Here is a 19,844-nt window from a genome sequence, read left to right as displayed (position 1 = left end):
GGGTTAGCTCCCTTCCAACTCTAACAGTCCATATATGCTTCTATGAAAAAAAATAAATATAAAGTGTCCGGACAATCCCTTTAAGATGAATATGTATCACATCCCGACCCTTTATTACTACTGATATAAAGCAGATCTCACATGCTGGAACTGAATCTTCAGCTTCTGACTTTGTTCCGTCAGTTCCAGAAATTCTCTCATGATGTCGTCCTTCTCCTTCCGGGCTTGCTGCAGATTGGCGGTAAGCTGTGTAATTATCCCGTCTCTCTGCTTGATCGCCGTTTCAAATTCTTGAAGCTAAAAAAAAAAAAAGGGAAAAAAATTAAATAAAACTACAAAAAAAAAATCTTCAATATTTTTTTCTTTCATTACTTAAAAATAAACACAAAACATCAGCAAAACAATAGAATTCAGCTAGATCGCAACCCAAAGGTTGCATCTGATTGGCATGACGACGTCCTTAAAAACTCCTGAAGAAGGGACGCCGAACTGTAGATACAAGGAAGATAAGAAGCAGATCCTGGGGTCCTCCTCATTAGCTAACATTCACTTATCAAGAGTCACTAGCTAACTATCTTATGGTGGCATTCCCCCTTTATTGTCAGAATCAGTTGTGGTTCCATAAGTCGAACTTTCACCAATAATAAAGTGATGTCATGTCCTATTGATACGTCATCACTTTATAAAGAGGGGAAAACCTATTAAAAATTCTAATACAAAAATTTAAAAAAAAAAACAAAACAACAAAATTCTAAAATCAACGACGACTTACACCGTACCCAACTAGCTACACACAGAGAACAGCGGTCACTGTACGGATTACAACTGCGGTGGCTCACCATGTAGCTGGCTGCCCTTTGAGACGTCAGTCGACACACTGTCTTTCTGATGTGCATCTTCTCTCGTGAAAGCAAAAAAATGAATACGGAATAAAATGTAAAATAAATTAATAGCGATATGGATATAAAATAGAATAATAAAAAGTGGTGAATTCAGATACCGGCCCTCTGAAAAAAAAAAAAAAAAAATATCAGACCCCAAAGTGCTAAATTGAGACCCTCAATAGGCTCAGCTCGAAGACCCCTAAAGAAATTTCAGATCTCAGATTACAAAATTCAGACCCCAGGGCAGATTTATTATTCCAGCTCTGGACTGGATTCTCTAAAATTCAGACTGTCAACCAGACTTCTGAAATTCAGACTTCCAACATGATCCTAAAAATTTCAGAACCCACAACGGATTCCAAAATTAAAGGGGTTTTCTGGGCAAAATAAATAAAAAAAATGATTAATACTACTCAGCAATACTAACATGGATCCAGCGTAGACAGCTCCATGGTCTGCAACCACACAAGGCAAAGAGGTCACCGTTCAACAGCTGCCAGACCCCTGCAGCTCATGATTGGCTGCAGCAGTCAGATGATACTGGCAGTGCATCATCATATGACCCACTAGCCAATTTCTCCCCAAAGCTGCAGTCAATCACAGGCCACAGTGGTCCGGCGGTTGGTGGAAAGGTGACATCTTCACCTCCTGTGTCGGTGCAGGAGCTGCCTGCACTGGATCCAGGCGTCTGCCGTTAGGAGTGTATTATGGACTTAGTTATTTTCTGCAAGTCCAGTCTCATCTGTAAGTTCAGTCTCATCTGTAAGTTTTATTTTACCCAAATAATCCCTTTAAATTAGTCCCAAGACCTCACCCCAAAATAAGTTCGGACCCCAGATCAGACCCAAAAACTAAATCCAGAACTCAGAAAACCTAACTTAGGCCAATCTAGTATCACCTAACAAACTCCATAGGCGCCAGTTACTGAACTATTTCTTCCGACAGAGGAAACCGCTACTGCCCCTATAGCCAGGCCGCTGGTGGTCATGTCCCTTCCCTATATCCAGTCGATAATCAGCAGGGGGCGACAGAGAGCGCAGGACTAACAGGGGCTGTCTCGGGACATTGGCAGTATAATGCTCTGACCCTAGAAGTGGCAGGCTCGGCGGCGGCTTCCTCCGGAGGCCGCAAGAACAATCCATTATAATGAATGCCCCTAAAAGTGCACCTAGAACTTCTCTTTTGGTCACACAAAAAGCCGGAGCTTATTACAGTGTATGGCTAAACGATTAAAACACAGATAATATAGAAAAAGCAGAAGAGAATCGGTCTGAGGTCAGATCCTGTGCACGCCTCTATAAGTGCACAATTCCCCGCAGTCCTGCTGATGATCGGCCAAGTGTACGATAACGGGCTCCTAAGTGACAGCTAAACTCCCATGTGTTAGGTGTGATTTCTAGGATGATCGCCTAAGTAAAAAAAAAAAAAAAAAAATATAGACAAGCCTATCAATATAACTAGAAGTGCACTGGGACCCCATAGAAGTCAATCAGTGCCAAATGAGAGCTCCATACAATGCACAGAGCCGTAATGTGGCAATATGTGCTGCAGGCTTACGGGATGTACTAGGGGGGTGCAAATTATAGTCCACAGGGTCAAAGTCAAGGTGGCTTCCAACACAAGCAGAATTGTGTACAAAAATGGTGATCTACAGTGTATTTATTGGTAGACGGAAGCAGTGGGAAGCCCCCAAATGCAAATTTAGGTGGAAAAAAAATAGTTGGAGAACTCAGAGACCAGTTGAAAAAAAATTGGGGAAAAGCTTCCAATTTTCGGAGCGCAACAGCTGCGCTCATGTAACTTGGAGCGTGGCAAAAGTGGTAGAGGGAGAAGCAGAAAAGGGGGATATGTTTGTATGTGTCACTGTGGATCCTCGTGTAGATAAGCAGGACAGGGTCCAATAAATGACCCCAGGGCTGTTTAGTATTGATATTGTCAGGTATTCCTATATAGTTATATAAACAAAAACTGCCCCAAAACTAAATCACACTACGTATCAGTCTGAAATCTTCATTCATTCTGTCATTTTCAGACCCCCTGATGTACAGTTTACACAAAGTAATCAAGTTTCATATTGTTTTTTTGTGCGATTGTCCCTCCCAGTAATATAGGTTGGAGGGGAAATCTACTGTCTCTACTTGCATTCATGTGCCAGCACAGCTTCTATCCTGCACTCACTTATTTCCTCTTTGTTTGTAGCCTGTTTTCTCTGCCCTCCTTGAGATACTTCTCTCTTGTTCAATGCTGATCTATATGCAATTCTGTTCCACGCAAAAAAGTTATCCATAACAACTCGCAAAATAAACATATAACATCATTCTGAAAGGGGATGTCTAATCTTCTTTTAATCACTGTCTAATCTTCTTTAATCAGGAGCGCACCGCTCCTCTGCCTCCTGACTTCCTGCTTGTCATGGTGCCACTGCACTCCTGAAGATTGACATTTTGGGCCTATGGCATAGTCTTGCGTCTGGTCTGAACTGTGCACTCTGCCACGCTGCTAGTAGAGGCAGCTTTGCCTTTACAGCATCCGATGAGCGCAGGGGCAGGTAGTTGCTAACAAAGGCAACTATCCGGAGCCAGCTCAGAGTGGTCACTGACCGCTCTTTCCGGCAATTCAGCTGCTCCAAGTCAACCAAGCAGCTCTTCCTCTTCCGGGCTGCTCTTTCGACAGGGAATCACTGCCAAAACCATGCTGATAGAAAGCTGGCTCCCAGCAGTTAGGCAGCGGGGAGCCGGTTGTCAATTAACATGATGTCGGCAGTCAATAGCCACCTACAAAGTAAAGCAGAATAGAAGTCGCTGCCCTGTCGACGTGACGTCAGCAGAAGCCGCTGAATAACTGACCTGAGCGGTCTGTGACCACTCTGTTTCGGGAGAGATCGGCACTGGATAGAATTACCGTAGTTGTTAGGCCCTTAGTAAATTAAAAAAAAAAATTAAATAGTTCAACACAACCCCTTTAAATAAATGATGCGTGCTAACAAGAAGGAAAAAAAAACACTGCAATTTTTGTACAAACTAAAAAAAGTTATGCAAATATACCAATTAGCTACCAAAAAAATGGCATCTATATAAAGTGCAAGAGATAACATTAAATCAAAGCATCAGACGTGAAAAGACAGTAAAAATAAAAAAAAAATAAAAAAATTACGTTTTGGGCTTCAAAGGAGTTATAAAAAAGGAAATTCACGATAAATCTGTAAAGTTCTGCAAAAAAGTAGAGTTTTCCTTTAAAAAAAAAAAAGGCACAAACACAAGACAGGATATTATTAAAAAGTGTTGGGTTCACGTCAAATGACTTTACTATTAAAATTACCTCCACAAATAACACAAAGAACGTGAACCAGCGCCGTGTAATAAAGACTTGGGGAAGGTTTAATATTCTGCAATTGCTCTCGACAGAACAGAAAGAACATTCGGAAAGTAATAACCAGGGCTGTGGAGTCGGAGTCGGAGTCGGTGCTCATTTTGGTGGAGTCGGAGTTGGAGTCGGTATAAAATGGACCGACTCTGACTCCTAAAATATATAATAAATTGGGTACAGTAATTCAATGCAGGATGTGCTGAATATTTTTTTATAGGAGTTTGGGAAAGTTATGAAATGTCCTATAAATGGCTGTTATATTCCTGATCTAAGGCTACATTCACACACAGCGTTTTTGCTGTGTTTTTTGAGGATACGTTTTTCAGCTGCAAAAGCAGATCAGCTTTTTAAAAAACTGCATCACCTGAAAGGTTTTTGAGCTCATAGATAATGTTTTCAATAGCAAAAGCAGATTAGAAATCTGCTCTATCTATCCATTTATCCATATCTGTCTATCCATATCGTATCTGTACCAAAAAGAATGAAAACCGGGTAGTACACCAATATATATTCTGTTCTATCTAAATATCTTGATTATTGGATCATAAAAATGATTAAATGTCTGAGGTTCACATTGTACTACAATAAATTTTTCACTTAAATATAAGCAGTATGTGTGGGAGTCGGAGTCGGAGTCGTGGAGTCGGAGTCGTGGAGTCGGAGTCGGTGTAAGGGAAATTGAGGAGTTGGAGTCGCAGGTTTGGCTTACCGACTCCACAGCCCTGGTAATAACTTCTAATATATGAATCGGCAGCAAAAGGAAGATCAAGGGCTGCACGTGGATAATTACTGCGCAGCGGAAAAAATGTTGGTATACTTCGGCGATACATCAGAACGGGGCTGCACGGGTAAGCGGCACGATGTACCCGCCTGCCTGTAATACGGTGACCCATGGTTTAAAAGGGTCTCTGACACATAAGCTGATCACACATGATTTGTCTTGCTCCTGGGACCTTCGCTGGAACCTGGTAGCAAGTGTTCAGTTACACTGCAGCGCCTCCACAGGGGAAAGAAAGCATTACACAGGTTCTATTGAAATCAATAGGCCATCAGTGTAGCGGACGGACATGTCGGGTCCTCCGGAGTGAAGATCTTTATAGCAGTGTGCTATTGGTTAGCGAATAAGAGATAGCTTTGCACATGCAGAGCTTTATTTATTTTACTTCTATAGCGCCATTGATTCCGCAGCGCTTTACAGATATTACCATCACTGTCTCCATAGGGGGTCACAACCTAGATTCCCTATCAGTATGTATTTGGAGTGGGGGGGGGGAAAATGAAGAACCCGGAGGAGGAAGCCCATGCAAACATCTACATACAAACTCCTTGCAGATGTTGACCTTGCTGGGATTTGAACCCAGGACCCCAGCGCTACAAAGCAAAAGGGCTAACCACTGAGCCAGCGTACAGTGCTAGCCACTGACCCACCGTGCTGTTCACTTTGCACAAGGGTCATGGCACCAATATTGGACTGCAAACTCCAAATTAGAGGATATTCCAGAAAGTGAAGAGCAGACTAAAAGGGTCCAGCGAGAGGACAACCCCTGCACGGATGTGACTTTGGAGCAATCACTTACCAATAAGGTCAATTCTTAAAAGAAAAAGAAAATAAAAATAAATAAATCTGCACCAACAATAGTGCAAAAAAAGTTAAACAGTAATGCAAAAAAATCCAAAATTAAGCATTTTGTATCCTGGTAAAAAATAACAAAAAACAAAGAAACTCCCAAGTACCTGTTGCAGCCCCTCGGTGCCATACGCTGACCTCATCTCTTCCAGCTCTCTATTGAGTTCATCGATCTCTTGCTGCTTCCCCGCCAGTTCGTCCTCCATCACTTCCAGCCGCGCCTGTGAACTCCGGGTGCCGCGTTTGGAGAAAGTCTCCCGGACCCCAAATTCTTCCTCCTGAATAGATCCACATGGGTTAATGAAGACGGTAAAAGCCACAGATACACACTGACACCGTGCGCACACGGCCGCCGCACCGACAGACAGGAGGCTGCCCGTATTAATAGATCAGGAAGCATGGAGGCAGCTTATTACCACAGCAACCGCCTTTGTTGTCGACATGAGAGCACCGACACGTTTCCACCAAATCCTCTACGTGTGAAAACCCAGTGAGCATCGCAGGATTTTATCATTATTATTATTCTTATTTTTTTTTCTGATTACTGTTGCTATTGCTATGCAAGAGAAATAAGGATACACACAAAAAAGCAAAAAAAAAAAGCAAAAAAACAGGAGTAGTTAATAGAGTAAGAGTTAGTAAGCAGACCTGTTGATGGCGCCCTTTATTAACCACTTTGACGCTGGATAAGTGTTAGTTATGTGCTGTGTTAATGACACAACAATACTCTGCGAAGGATATACCGTACCCATAGGATATGCGCCGTGTTGTCGGTTGGCAACGGAAAGCCGTCATCGACTACCTGTGACGAAAATAATATCCGGGAGTCTGTGAGATCAACATAAGGACACACAAGGGAGACATAACCGGTGTTCCCGGTAGACGGGGAGCACCCCATGGGACTGACACATTTAGAGATCGATGTGACGGACTTCTGATGGCAAGTCGCCATGACGGCTTTATGATCAGTGGCGACCCTCACAATCCTATTTCACCCTCTACTGCGGTGCCCCAGACTTCCATTCTCTTTAATAGGGCAGCGCTGCAGATCCCCTGCACAGTAGTTGGCCAGAGCGCCTCTGCGCAGGGAAAAGTTGACTCAACATTGCGCCCCATCATTCTCAGGATAAGGGGGTGTCCCAAAAGGACAGAGCCTCACCAATCATACAGTGATAAGTCCCAGTGATCAATCATTTTTTCATGAGGTGGGATTACCCTAGGAAGGTTTTAAAAGAGGTTTTATCAAAATCTCAAGTTATCACCCTATTCGCTGGGTTTTTGGCCACTGGGACCTCCAGCTATCCTGGAACAGAGGTGTGACTGAAGCTTCATTCATTGTCTATGGGATCGCCGGAAGCGCTGGACTCAACTGTCTCTGTTCCATAGAAGATGAATGAAGCAGACGGAGAACATCCGCACCTCTGCTCCATTCTGCAGGCCCGGCTCTCAGGATCGCTGGGGGCTCCGACTGCTATGGATTGGAGATCACCTGCGACTTTGTGAAATATACGCTCTACTGTACATATAGTAAAAAGTCCCTTAATCCGGCATTTCAGATGATATGATGATTCGGGAATTACTACTGGGGCACATCTGCGCTCTGGTCTAACAATGTAATTGTCAGCAATCAGTATATGTTACATGGAAAGTATCAGCGATACGTCTGCTAACGAGAACCAGACAGCGACATTCTCTATCCCTAATCTCAGACTTTCTATGCTGGACTCTGCTCGTGATTATGGTGGAGGCTTCATTATACGGCAGTAACAGAGGTTTTACAACAGCAACATGGACCACAGGGAATTAGGGTATCTTTCCACGTTCAGTATTTGCTGCGGATTAGATGCTGCGTACAGCCGCAGCGTCCAGATATTACAGCATAGTGGAGGGGATTTTATGAAATCCCATCTCCACTATGCGTGCAGTGACGCCTCCGGCTTCCCTATGTAACCGGACATGCGACACGTCTTTTCAGACCGCAGCATGTCTATTTATCTTGCGTAGACGCTCAGTCTCCGTAAGATAAATATCACAGTCCTATGTATAGTATGTATGCGGAATCACCGCAAGTACAAAAGCCGGCAGCGCTTTGGACAGAGCTGCATCCTGACCGTGGAAACATACCCCAATAGTCTGGAAATGTTCATTCACTTCTATGGGAGTGTGTAGTGGGCATGCTCTGTGTCCTGTGCAGAGGTTACTGTGCACTGTGGGAAAGGGGGCAAGCTGTGACATCAACTATAGTGAATGGATTGTTATCTACTGTATATAGAGGTGTTATCAGTCATTGTACAGGAAGAGGAGGTGAGCTGTGACATCACCTATTGTACATGGTGGACCCTCTGTTATCTACTGTATATAGAGGTGGTATCAGTCATTGTACAGGAAGAGGAGGTGAGCTGTGACATCACCTATTGTACATGGTGGACCCTCTGCTATCTACTGTATATAGAGGTGGTATCAGTCATTGTACAGGAAGAGGAGGTGAGCTGTGACATCACCTATTGTACATGGTGGACCCTCTGCTATCTACTGTATATAGAGGTGGTATCAGTCATTTCACAGGGGGAGGTGGTGAGCTGTGACATCATCTATTGTGTAGGGTGGATCCTGTGTTATCAACTGTATATAGAGGTGTTATCAGTCAGGGTACAGGAGGAGGTGAGCTGTGACATCACCTATTGTACATGGTGGACCCTCTGCCATCTACTGTATAGAGGTTGTATCATTCATTTCACAGGGGAGGAGGTGAGCTGTGACATCTATTGTGTATGATGGATCCTGTGTTATCTACTGTATAGAGTTATCAGTCAAGGTACAGGAGGAGGTGAGCTGTGACATCACCTACTGTGAATGGTGGATCCTGTGTTATCTATTGTATATAGAGGTGTTATTAGTCATTGTACAGGAGGAGGGAGTGAGCTGTGACATCTATTGTGAATGGTGCATCCTCTGTTATGTACTGTATATAGAGGTTTTTTCAGTCATTGCACAGGAGAGGCGGAGGTGAGCTGTGATATCACCTATTGTAAATAGTGGATCCTGTGTTATCTACTGTATATAGAGGTGTTTTCAGTCATTATACAGGAGGAGGAGGAGGAAGTGAGCTATGACATCACCTATTGTGAATGATTCATCCTGTGTTATGTACTGTATATAGAGGTGTTAATCAGTCATTGTTATACTGCCTGTGATGATATTGAGAATTTAAAGAAGGGATTTCTACAGAACCAGAAGTGTCTGCCTTTTGTGAGGCTGAATGGTGAAAAGTGAAAACTGCAAGATTTCAGGATCACAAGATTATGTTATAGAAGACTATATTTAACAAGCAATAGAAGCCCCAAACTGACTATTAACTAAGGCTCAAGTATATGCACTGGCATCATCTTATGCGACAACCCTTTCAAATAATTTTTAATTCACTGGGAGGGACGGAGCCAACTACAGAGCGAAGGATGTGCTATACAGCTATATATTCTGCAATACATTTTTTTAAACTTTTACCAAAAATCTCAGCCCACTCACAAATGGTGTCAACGTAAGTTTGTGCAGAACAGACTGCTCAATATACCCAATGTATTTTTTTACCATAAAACTAAGGTACCCCAAAGCGTAACCGTTATTCTAATTTTTATTTCATAAATAGTACAACATGAAAATAGGCAACTTTTTAATATATCTTATCAAAGAAATCTGCTTCTTTTTCCTCCTGGACTGATCTTTCATTCACAAATCTTGGATAAAATCCATATTAACGATTTTCCCATTACTGAGATAGAAGACAGTTGGTGCTCATAAAGTTCTATGGAGGAGAGGAGCTAGAGGTCATCACAGACATTCTGCTGCAAGTTCTCCTGAAAAAACAACAGCTACATTTACTCCACAAATTTCTACTGAAAACTAACTGTCGTTTCAGGAGAACTTGCAACAGAAAGTGTGTGTCTGCCTGTAGCTCCTCCCTCTCCCTTCATAGAGTTTTAAAAGCACCAATTGTCCCTGAAACATGGATTTTTGTGAGTACTCACCGTAAAATCCTTTTCTCCGAGACGCTCATTGGGGGACACAGAGACTGTGGGTGTGTGCTTCTGCCGTCTGGAGGCCGACACTAAGTGTACAAAAAAAGAGTTAGCTCCTCCTCCGCCGCATACACCCTCGCCCCTAGGCCGGGCGTAACTCAGTTTAGTGCATAAGCAGTAGGAGAACGCGCCTTAAACTCAGGCAAGAAACTATATGTCTGAAAAAAGGGGGCCACCCTAAACCTTGTACAAGGATTTGTATAACTCAAAATAAGTAAATGCCAACTGGCTGATAGGGTGGGTGCTGTGTCCCCCAATGAGCGTCTCGGAGAAAAGGATTTTACGGTGAGTACTCACAAAAATCCATGTTTCTCCTTCGTCTCATTGGGGGACACAGAGACTGTGGGACGTTCTAAAGCAGTCCTCTGGGCGGGATCTTAGCTCACCCAATCCATGCTAATTTGCGCCCCTGATTAGAGGTGCGCAACTGCTGCCTGGAGAATCTTTCTTCCCAGGCTTGCATCCGAGGATGCCTGGGTATGTACGTTATAATGTTTGACAAACGTATGCAAACTGGACCAGGTAGCTGCTTTGCATACCTGCTCCGCTGAAGCCTGGTGTCGCAGTGCCCATGAGGCACCCACTGCCCGTGCCGAGTGAGCCTTGATCCCTGCCGGAACCGGCGTGCCACTGATTTGATAAGCTTCTTGGACCGTCAGGCGAACCCATCTGGCCAAAGTCGCTCTGGACGCAGCGAGCCCCTTCCGCCGCCCCTCTGGAACCACGAATAGAGAGTCTGTCTGGCGGAATGGCGCTGTCCTTGTCACATACCTTCTAAGAGCTCTTACCAGATCCAGGGTGTGCAAAGCCTTCTCTACCCTGTGCACCGGTGCCGGGCAAAACGAGGGTAAGACAATGTCTTCGTTGATATGAAATGCAGACACAACCTTCGGCAAGAAGGGAGGAGCTGGCCTTAAAACTACCTTATCTTTATAAAAGGTCAGGAACGGCGGTTTACAAGATAAGGCCGCCAATTCCGAAACCCGCCTAATAGACGTTATAGCTACTAGAAAAACGACCTTTCTGGATAGGTAAGGTAAGGAGACCTCTTGCAATGGTTCGAAAGGAGCCTCCTGAAGGGCCCTGAGCACCAAGTTCAGGTCCCATGATTCCGTCGGCGCCTTATAGGGGGGTACTAAATGTGCGACCCCCTGCATAAACGTCCTAACCTGCCAGACGGAAGCGACTTTTCGTTGGAAAAGCACCGACAGGGCCGAGATTTGCGTTCTGAGCGAACTCGGAGCCAACCCTGCGTCCAGCCCTGCCTGTAGAAAAGCCAGTACGTTGGGGATCGAAAAAACCAGAGGAGCCACTTCACGATCCCTACACCAACGGAAAAAAACTTCCCAAGTTCGATGATATACTCTCGCCGAGGAAGGCTTTCGGGCACTCACCATCGTGGCCGCCACATCGCGCCTGAATCCTGCCTGTGTTAACAGCCAAGATTCAATGGCCACGCCGTCAAACACAGGGCCCCCAAGTTCGGATGGCAGATCGGCCCCTGGGACAGTAAGTCCGGCCGATCTGGAAGACGCCAGGGTACGTCCACCACTAGTTGGACCAGATCCGCATACCAGGCCCGCCGGGGCCAGTCTGGGGCCAGCAGAATTGCTGGAACCTTCTCTCTCCTTATTTTCCTGATAACTCTTGGAAGCAGCGGCAGCGGGGGGAACAAGTACGGGAGACGAAACTGGCTCCACGGGAGCACCAGAGCGTCTGCTGCGATTGCCTGCGGATCGAGGGATCGAGCGACAAACCTTTGTACTTTGGCATTCTCTCTGGATGCCATAAGGTCCACGTCTGGTGTCCCCCACCGTTGGCAGATCTGCTGAAAGATCTCGGGGTGCAGGGACCATTCCCCTGCCGCGACCCCCTGTCGGCTGAGAAAATCTGCCGCCCAGTTTTCGACTCCTGGAATGTGCACCGCTGAAATTACCACGCGGTTCTTCTCTGCCCAACGCAGTACCAGTCCGACCTCGCGCATGGCTGCCTGGCTGCGCGTGCCCCCTTGATGGTTGACATATGCTACTGCTGTAGCATTGTCCGACTGGATGCGCACCGGCCGGTGTCTCAGGAAACACTGGAAATGTTGCAGGGCCAATCGTATTGCCCGTATCTCCAGAATGTTGATCGGGAGAACTATCTCCTGAACGGACCACCGCCCGTGGGCTATGTGACTCTGGAAAACTGCTCCCCAACCTTGCAGGCTTGCATCGGTCGTCACCACCAACCATTGTTCCGGGGGAAAGGGTTTCCCCTGGACCAGAGACGAGTCGCGAGTCCACCACCGGAGTGAACCTCGTACCAGCGGAGACAACTTGCACCGATGACTGAGAGACAGCAGCCTCCGATCCCATGCTGTCAAGAGCGCATGCTGAAGCGGACGGAGATGGAACTGGGCAAACGGGATTGCTTCCATCGCCGCCACCATTCTGCCCAACACACTCATGCCGTACCGGATGGATCTGGTGCCCGGCTGTAGAAGGTTCCGTACCCCTTGCTTGATTTTTTGCACCTTGTCCTGAGGGAGGATCACCAGCCCCCGGGAGGTGTCGAAAATCATGCCTAGGAACACGATTCTTTGGGCTGGAACCAAGGACGACTTGCTTTGATTGATCAACCAGCCCAGACGGACCAGGGTATCCAGAGTGATACTGACATTGTCCTGGCACTCCTGAAACGACGGCCCCTTTACCAAAAGGTCGTCCAGGTAAGGTAACACCGTTATGCCCCGTGCATGCAGGATGGCCATAACCACCGCCATTATCTTTGTAAAGACTCTGGGGGCAGTGGCTAAGCCGAAGGGCAGAGCCACAAATTGGAAATGACGTCCGCCGATCGCAAATCGCAGGAACCTCTGGTGTGGGGGAAATATCGGAATATGCAGATATGCATCCTGCACATCGATCGAGGCCAGGAATTCCCCTGGATCCATGGCTGCAATGACCGAGCGGAGGGACTCCATCCGGAATCGCCTGACCCTGATGAATCTGTTCAGGATCTTTAGATCCAGTACTGGCCTCACAGTCCCGTCTTTTTTGGGGACCGAAAACAGATTGGAGTAAAACCCCTGCGACTCTTCGCCCTGCGGCACTGGGGCGATGACCCCTTTGCGCTGTAGCGTCATTATAGCCTGTAACAAACTTTCCGCCTGCGAATCTGTCTTGGAAAGTCAGGAACGGAAGAATCGCTGTGGTGACCGTCCGACAAACTCTATCTTGTACCCGGACGATATTAGTTCTGCCACCCAAGTGTCGCGTGTCACTGCGACCCAAACGTGGCTGAACCCTAGTAGGCGTCCGCCCACTCTGTCGTCCGTAGGTACGGAGCGCCTCCAGTCATTTAGCTGGAGGTTTTTGGGACCTGGCCCCCCTCGCTCTGGGCAAACGGCCTCGGCCTCTACCCAGCGGATTGGCCCTGTAAGAGGCTTGCTTTTCCCTACTCTGGCCATCGTTTGCGGAGGAGTATGCCCTGGCCGAAGTCCCCCCCCAGGGGCTACGAAAGGGTCGAAAACGCCTCTGCGTTTGCCTGAATGCCGGGCAACTTCTCTGCTGCGGGAGGAAACTACTTCTCCCCCCTGTGGCTTCTGAGATAAGCCTATCCAGCTTCTCACCGAACAGCCGATTGCCCTGAAAAGGCAATGAGGTTAAGGATTTTTTAGAGATAGAATCCGCTTTCCACAGCCTCAGCCATAATGCACGCCTAATGGCGATCGCATTCGCTGCCGCCACAGCCGAACACTCGGCCGCGTCCAGTGAGGCGCTGACAAGATAATCACTCGCTCCTGATATCTGATTTGCCACCTCCAAGACCTCCGCGGGCAGATCCTTGTCTTGGAGGGCCTTATACAGAGCGTCCCCCCACGAAACCATGGCTTTAGCCACCCAAGTTGCCGCAAAGGAGGGGGCCAGAGCCGACCCTGCTGCCTCATATACCGAGCGGGCAAGCCCGTCCATGAGGCGATCAGTTGGGTCCTTTATAGAAGAAACACTGGGTATCGACAATAGCGATCTTGATGCTAAACGTGATACCGGTGGGTCCACTACTGGCGACTCTACCCAACCCTTATGGAGCTCAGGAGGAAACGGATACTTTGCTTGCAGCGCTTTTTGCATTGCAAAACGCTTATCCGGGTGTTCTCTATGTTTCTGGACTAGCTCCTCAAACTCCGGATGCGTGGCAAACCTTCTATGTGGTCGCCTGGATTTCTTGAAAGAGACCTTGTGACCTGAGGCTGTGGGCACATCGTCCTCGATCTCTAATGTCTGGTTGACTGCCTCAATGAGACTGTCCACCGAGTCCTGGAACCCCAGGCTTTCTAGATTCCAGGCCTCCTCCTCCTCTCCTTCATCCTGATCGCTCCCTGAGCTCAGCGACGGGGAACGGGATGCCCTAATACCCGCCGCCGAAGCCCCGGAGGGCCCGGCCGACGGGGAACGAGCCCTTTTGATATGAGCTTGCCTGGTACTGGAGCGACCTCTAATGGTTGGAGGGTCCTGAGACGAGGACGAGCTCTCTTCCGCTGGCAGACCACCATCCTTGTTCCTGCCCGGGCCTTGAAGGGATTCAATTGCCCTTGTAAGGGACAGCATAGAATGCGATAAGGACACCGCCCATTCCGGGGGGTCCTGACCCCTGGGTTCAGAAACAGTGGGGGGCTCCTGGGCGCGCTCCGACTCGCAGGCTTCACAATATTTACCCGCCTGTGCCCTTGGCAGCCTGACCCCACAGGACACGCAAACCGCGTAAAGGAAAGAGTGAGCTTTCCCTTTGGCAGACATACTTGCACAGGCTGAAGGCAGGGTAGAAGGAGGAGGAGGGTAACCCCTTCCCTGACAACCAGTGTGGTTCTCCAAACGGAGTTACACTCACCCACCGGCAGGGTCCCACTCCTGTTTGAAGTACCCCGGGAAGCTCCGGATGCGTGGACGCGAGGTGGTAGGGCGGAAGTCTCCTCTCCGGGACCTGTGCGCCCGCCGTTTTCCACCCCTTGACCTCCAGGCCTCCTGCTCCTATGCAGCGCGTCTCCCCGACGTCAGTGGGCGGGACTTCCGGCTACCACCGGAAGTCGGCGCGCGGCCTCGCGCGATACTCACGGACCTCCTCCTGCAGCGGGGCCGCGGCCGCCGGCGGGCTTCCGGCCGCACTCCGGTACACGCGGTGTGCGGCGTCCGGGTGCAACGCCACTCTGGCTACCGTTACTCACCGGGGCAAACTTGCGGTGCGCTCCAGGAGCGGATCCCCCAAATATTAAAGGTGAGCAGGGCCATCCGCCGTGGGCTCCATCCCCGGCAGGGGGGGGGGGGGGGGGACTTCTGGTACCGGTTTCTTCCCCCTGTACTCGCCACGTCCACAAACTAGATCGGCTCACCTGCGCCTCCAATTCAGCCCCTGGACTCACTACCAAGGGGTGGAAGGGGCCTCCATGCATTGTTGTTGTAGGAGAGGAACAACGTGGAGGCTGACCCCTGGTTCTGCTCACACGTGCTCGCCTGATGAAGTTATGGGGAAACCGAATCCTCTTATCAGGACGCGTTGCCCCTCTTTTAAAAAATAGTTGTCTGGAAAAAAGTCCCAGATGTGTCCCTCGGTGCGGGAGAGGACACGAGGAGGTTTACTCACACGTGGTCGCCCGTTGATGATTTGGGGAGATCGGATCCTCTCTATAGGATCCGTCGCCCCTGTCTTATCTTCATAGAAAAAAAGGGAAAAAAAAAAAAAAAAATCTAGTCTGGAGCTCCAGACTGCGTGTGCCTCCATCAGACACTAAGCAAAAAACTGAGTTACGCCCGGCCTAGGGGCGAGGGTGTATGCGGCGGAGGAGGAGCTAACTCTTTTTTTGTACACTTAGTGTCGGCCTCCAGACGGCAGAAGCACACACCCACAGTCTCTGTGTCCCCCAATGAGACGAAGGAGAAAACAGATTTTACTCATGAACTTATAATTGAAAAAAAAAAAAAAAAAAAAAAAAACAGTCCTAGGAGGAGAAAGAAGCAAATTTCTCTTATAAGATATATTACAAAGTTTCTTATTTTCATGTGTACTATTGATTTACGGGGGAAGTGAACTGGGAGCACTTCCTGCCTGATTTGCATACGAGTTCTACACTCGATTTCTCATGACTGGGCACATCGGATCTCTACAAAAAAAAAAAGGTCTTATTTTAACCGGGGGACAGGCGGCTATACAGCCTATACCACTACTTCCATATGCAAAAAGGTGTTGACAGATTCTTTTAACACTATTTTCAGAAGGGATTTCTAGATGAAGTGGCAGCACAACCTTGTGCTATTTTCCCTTTTAATAGATTTCCCACTGTGATAAAATTTGTAAACATGTGTAGTCAATGTATTACCGTCCACCCTATAATTACCTCTAAAATCTACAGTACAGGAGTGATTGGGGGAAAAAAAAAAAGCACTGAATTTACGTCACATTTTTCAACAATTACTTAAATAAAAAACATAATTTAAAAAGGTAAAAAAAAAAAAAAACCCCAACATAAAAAGAAATAAAAAGTTCTCCCGTGGTGAATATAAATAATAACACCCGACGCACAAACCATTCATTCTGGATGTGAAAGAGACGAGGCAGCGAACGAGAGAAGGCAAAGAAACATGGCGTGAAAAGGAGAGCAATCTATTTACAATGATTTCATGGAGGGGCAGAGGAGGATAGGATGGTACAAAAAAAAAAAGAAAAGAAAAATCATAATAAGTCTCACACTCATTAATGAGCGGCAAATCAACGCCATTCATGAGCCATGGATGATCAGCATGCAGCATGCCGCCACCTCGCTTACCTCGGAGCTATAATCGTCAGCGGTGGTGGAAACTTCACTCTCCGGCTGCGATTAAAACAGAACCTATTAAAATACGGTTTCTTCTCGCCGTGCAACCGTGTACGTGAAGCCGCGGACCCCCGACACATGCCCGTTCCTTCTCCCTTATCTTCACGTTCTGACTTCTGAGCTAGCATCTTTTTAAATCCTGTGTCCCCACGACAACACTTCCTGTCTATGTTCTGCGCCATACACCATGGTGATGTTCTGTAGAATCCGAATTATTGTCCACATTCTAAATGTGCGTGAACAGTGATTAGGAGCCATTGGATAAAGATGAACATACAAGATGAGCCGTCATGGGGATGCAAAAAAAATGTAGGTGTACAAGCAAGGAGACCGCTCAGCTTTTTTGACCAGTCAATTTTAGTAAAAACATGTATTTCCCACAAAAATAAAAAAATAATTGGGAACATTTGTGTCGTTCCTTTGCTGGTCCTTCTGAAAATGTAAAAAGCAAGAATAAAATTGACAACTGGGTGTACAAGGGGGGTGTCTGTACAGAGTCCGGCACTATTAGCCCTGATTGGTTAGTGTGTGTGTGTGGGGGGGTGTCAGGACTCAACTCCCCAACAATACCGCCCAGTTATCAATTTATCCATTTATTTCCAGGAGGAATAACAGAGGGACGGCACAAAGCAGAAAGAAAATGCCTAAAAAATATTATTCCCAGAAAATAAACGCAAGTCAGATTTGTCAGGAGAGAGAACAAGTCTTCTTTAAGGCCTGATAAGTATTTACATCTGGTCCAAGAGAAAGCGCAAGTAATCATGAGAGCCATTGGTTTAGGGCCTCTAACACCGACTATTAAAGGGATTGTCCAGCCAAGCAAAAAATATACATAAATGGGATTCTAATAGTAAGTTACTTTATTTCTATTTTTCCCTGGTCCCGGACACTTCTTTTCCAGTGCGGACACAACTAAGTTACTATGTGTGAAGGGGGCTGGCGACCTGTTTGTCTGAAGAGCTGAGCCAGCCCCCTCCACTGTCAAACAGTAGATAGAAAATATAGGCGTCTGGCTTAGTTATTGAAACGTGCAGTTAGCCAGCCCCTCTTTTTTCCTCTCTATTTGTTGTGACAGAGGCTTAGGTTATTGAAGCGGGTAGTTAGCCAGCTCCCTTTTTTTTCCTCTTTATTGACTATGACAGAAAAAGGGTCTGGCTTAGGCTTTTGATACGAGCAGTTAGCCAGCCCTCTTTGTTTTTTTTATATCTACTGACAGTGACAGTCAGCCCCCTTCATACACAGCTCTGGTATCATGTCAGCGCTGGAAGCAAAGCGGCTAGGAGCCAGGATGGAAGACAGACAATGAAGTATTAGATATCACTGCGGGGACGACCTATGTATTAGGCACTCACCTCTATGGTGTATGTCTTGTCGTGTTGGATCATTTCCCCCTGGGGCAGTGTTCTCATGATGGTGAATTCGGCAGTGGTCCCTGCTCCGCTAGGGCCGGTCTGGGGGAGGACGTCATCGCGCTGAGATAGGCCGGCTTCTGACCCCACATTGCCGCCACCTTGTTGTTTGGAGCTGGAGGATGGCTTCTTCTTCTTCTTCTTGGCAGGATTCTGGCTGTCCGTCTGTCCCTTGCGCTGTCTGAACTGGGCGAGCTATGAGGGCGCAAAGGAAAAAAGAAAAAAATCAGCAGCATGAAGGTGGGACGGGGAAAGGAGTTACGACCACTGATATAAAAAGTTACTAGTGGTGGCAACCATGGATACCTAAGGTCCTGCAATGCCTGCACATGAGTAAAGAGATATAGCGAATCAGAAGAACTATACTACATTTCTAATTGAATGTATTAAATATTATTATTACACTTACTACCGTACATACTGGGATAAGATCTTGCAGATGGAAATGCCCCTTTTAAGTCCCATCTATACCCTAGCCCACTGGGAATAATGCCATGAAACATTTCTTTGCCCTAGCCCACCAGGGATAATGCCATTAAACACTTTTCTGTCCTAGCACAGAAGGGATAGTGCAATTATACAATTCTTTGCTCTAGCCCAACAGGGATAATTGTACGTAAACCCCATCTCTGCTCTAGCCAAGCAGGGATAATGCCATTAAACCCTTCTTTGCCCTAGACCACCAGGAATAGAGCTATTAAACCATTTTCTCATAGCCCAACAGCAATAGTGCCATTAAACCTTTCTCTGCCCTAGACCACCAGTAATCGTAGCATTAATAATAATAATAAAAATAATCTTTATTTTTATATAGCGCTAACATATTCCGCAGCGCTTTACAGTTTGCACACATTATCATCACTGTCCCCGATGGGGCTCACAATCTAAATTGCCTATCAGTATGTTTTTGGAGCGTGGGAGGAAACCGGAGAACCCGCAAACACGGGGAGAACATACAAACTCCTTGCAGATTTTGTCCTTGGTGGGATTCAAACCCAGGACTCCAGCGCTGCAAGGCTGCAGTGCTAACCACTGAGACACCATACAGAGCTAACCACTGAACCACCGTGCTGCCCATTAACTAGAATAATCCAATTAATCTGGTATAAGTAATATCAGCTTAAATAATTTTTTCAACTAACTCAGAATCACATGAATCAGACGGCAAAAATCACCTTTGATTCTCGAAACCGAATCCAAACCGTGTGTGCCTACTATAAGCGGGTTCCCGTCCTAATAAGGGGGGACCCTACACAGACGCCGAAACCTGCCCCTATTCAAAGGCTCTGCATCCGAGATAAGGTCCAAAAGTCCCCAAAGTCTCCTACACCAAAATTGGAAAACAGGACTAGGAATGCTGATTTGGCTGCTTCTCGTCCTCCTGATGAACCCATGATAGGTGCGGAAAGTTGTAGGAGACTTTGGGAATTTTAACCCCTTCTGTGCACTCAAGTAGTAAGAATAGTATTATAAAAAAAGGGCTTATTCTTTACTGGGGTCCACAGTGACGTGGACTCGGTGAGAATGAAAGCTGCAGCTGGTCACTGGCCGATGATAGGCTACACTGGTCCCGTGATGCCCCATCTTTGAGATCCCATTGTATTACATTTTTTGTTCAGTATATCCTCACTC

At 46.8% G+C, this 19,844-nt stretch overlaps 1 protein-coding gene across 9 annotated transcripts in view; it reads right to left on the bottom strand.

Moving 5' to 3' along the window:
* The window catches only part of AKAP9 (A-kinase anchoring protein 9), a 234,048-nt gene that overhangs the window by 193,359 nt on the left and 20,845 nt on the right, over positions 1-19,844 (bottom strand). For 4 of the 9 annotated variants that reach the window (XM_073581981.1, XM_073581974.1, XM_073581976.1 and 1 more), the window contains exons 2-7: positions 18,156-18,407; positions 16,756-16,800; positions 6,626-6,679; positions 5,985-6,155; positions 840-896; positions 142-297 (exon numbers count right to left, since the gene is read on the bottom strand). In XM_073581981.1, coding sequence (XP_073438082.1) covers positions 142-297; positions 840-896; positions 5,985-6,155; positions 6,626-6,679; positions 16,756-16,800; positions 18,156-18,407 — 735 coding nt within the window. The remainder of the gene's footprint in view (positions 1-141; positions 298-839; positions 897-5,984; positions 6,156-6,625; positions 6,680-16,755; positions 16,801-18,155; positions 18,408-19,844) is intronic. The other 5 variants (XM_073581978.1, XM_073581979.1, XM_073581982.1 and 2 more) reach the window with 3 other exon arrangements.

Source organism: Dendrobates tinctorius, unplaced genomic scaffold, assembly GCF_039654945.1.
Source record: "Dendrobates tinctorius isolate UK_male_01 unplaced genomic scaffold, ASM3965494v1 ptg000070l, whole genome shotgun sequence".
NCBI classification, from domain to species: domain Eukaryota; kingdom Metazoa; phylum Chordata; class Amphibia; order Anura; family Dendrobatidae; genus Dendrobates; species Dendrobates tinctorius.
The sequence above is the reverse complement of the archived record's forward strand: the minus strand, read 5'-3'. Positions and strand labels throughout refer to the sequence as shown.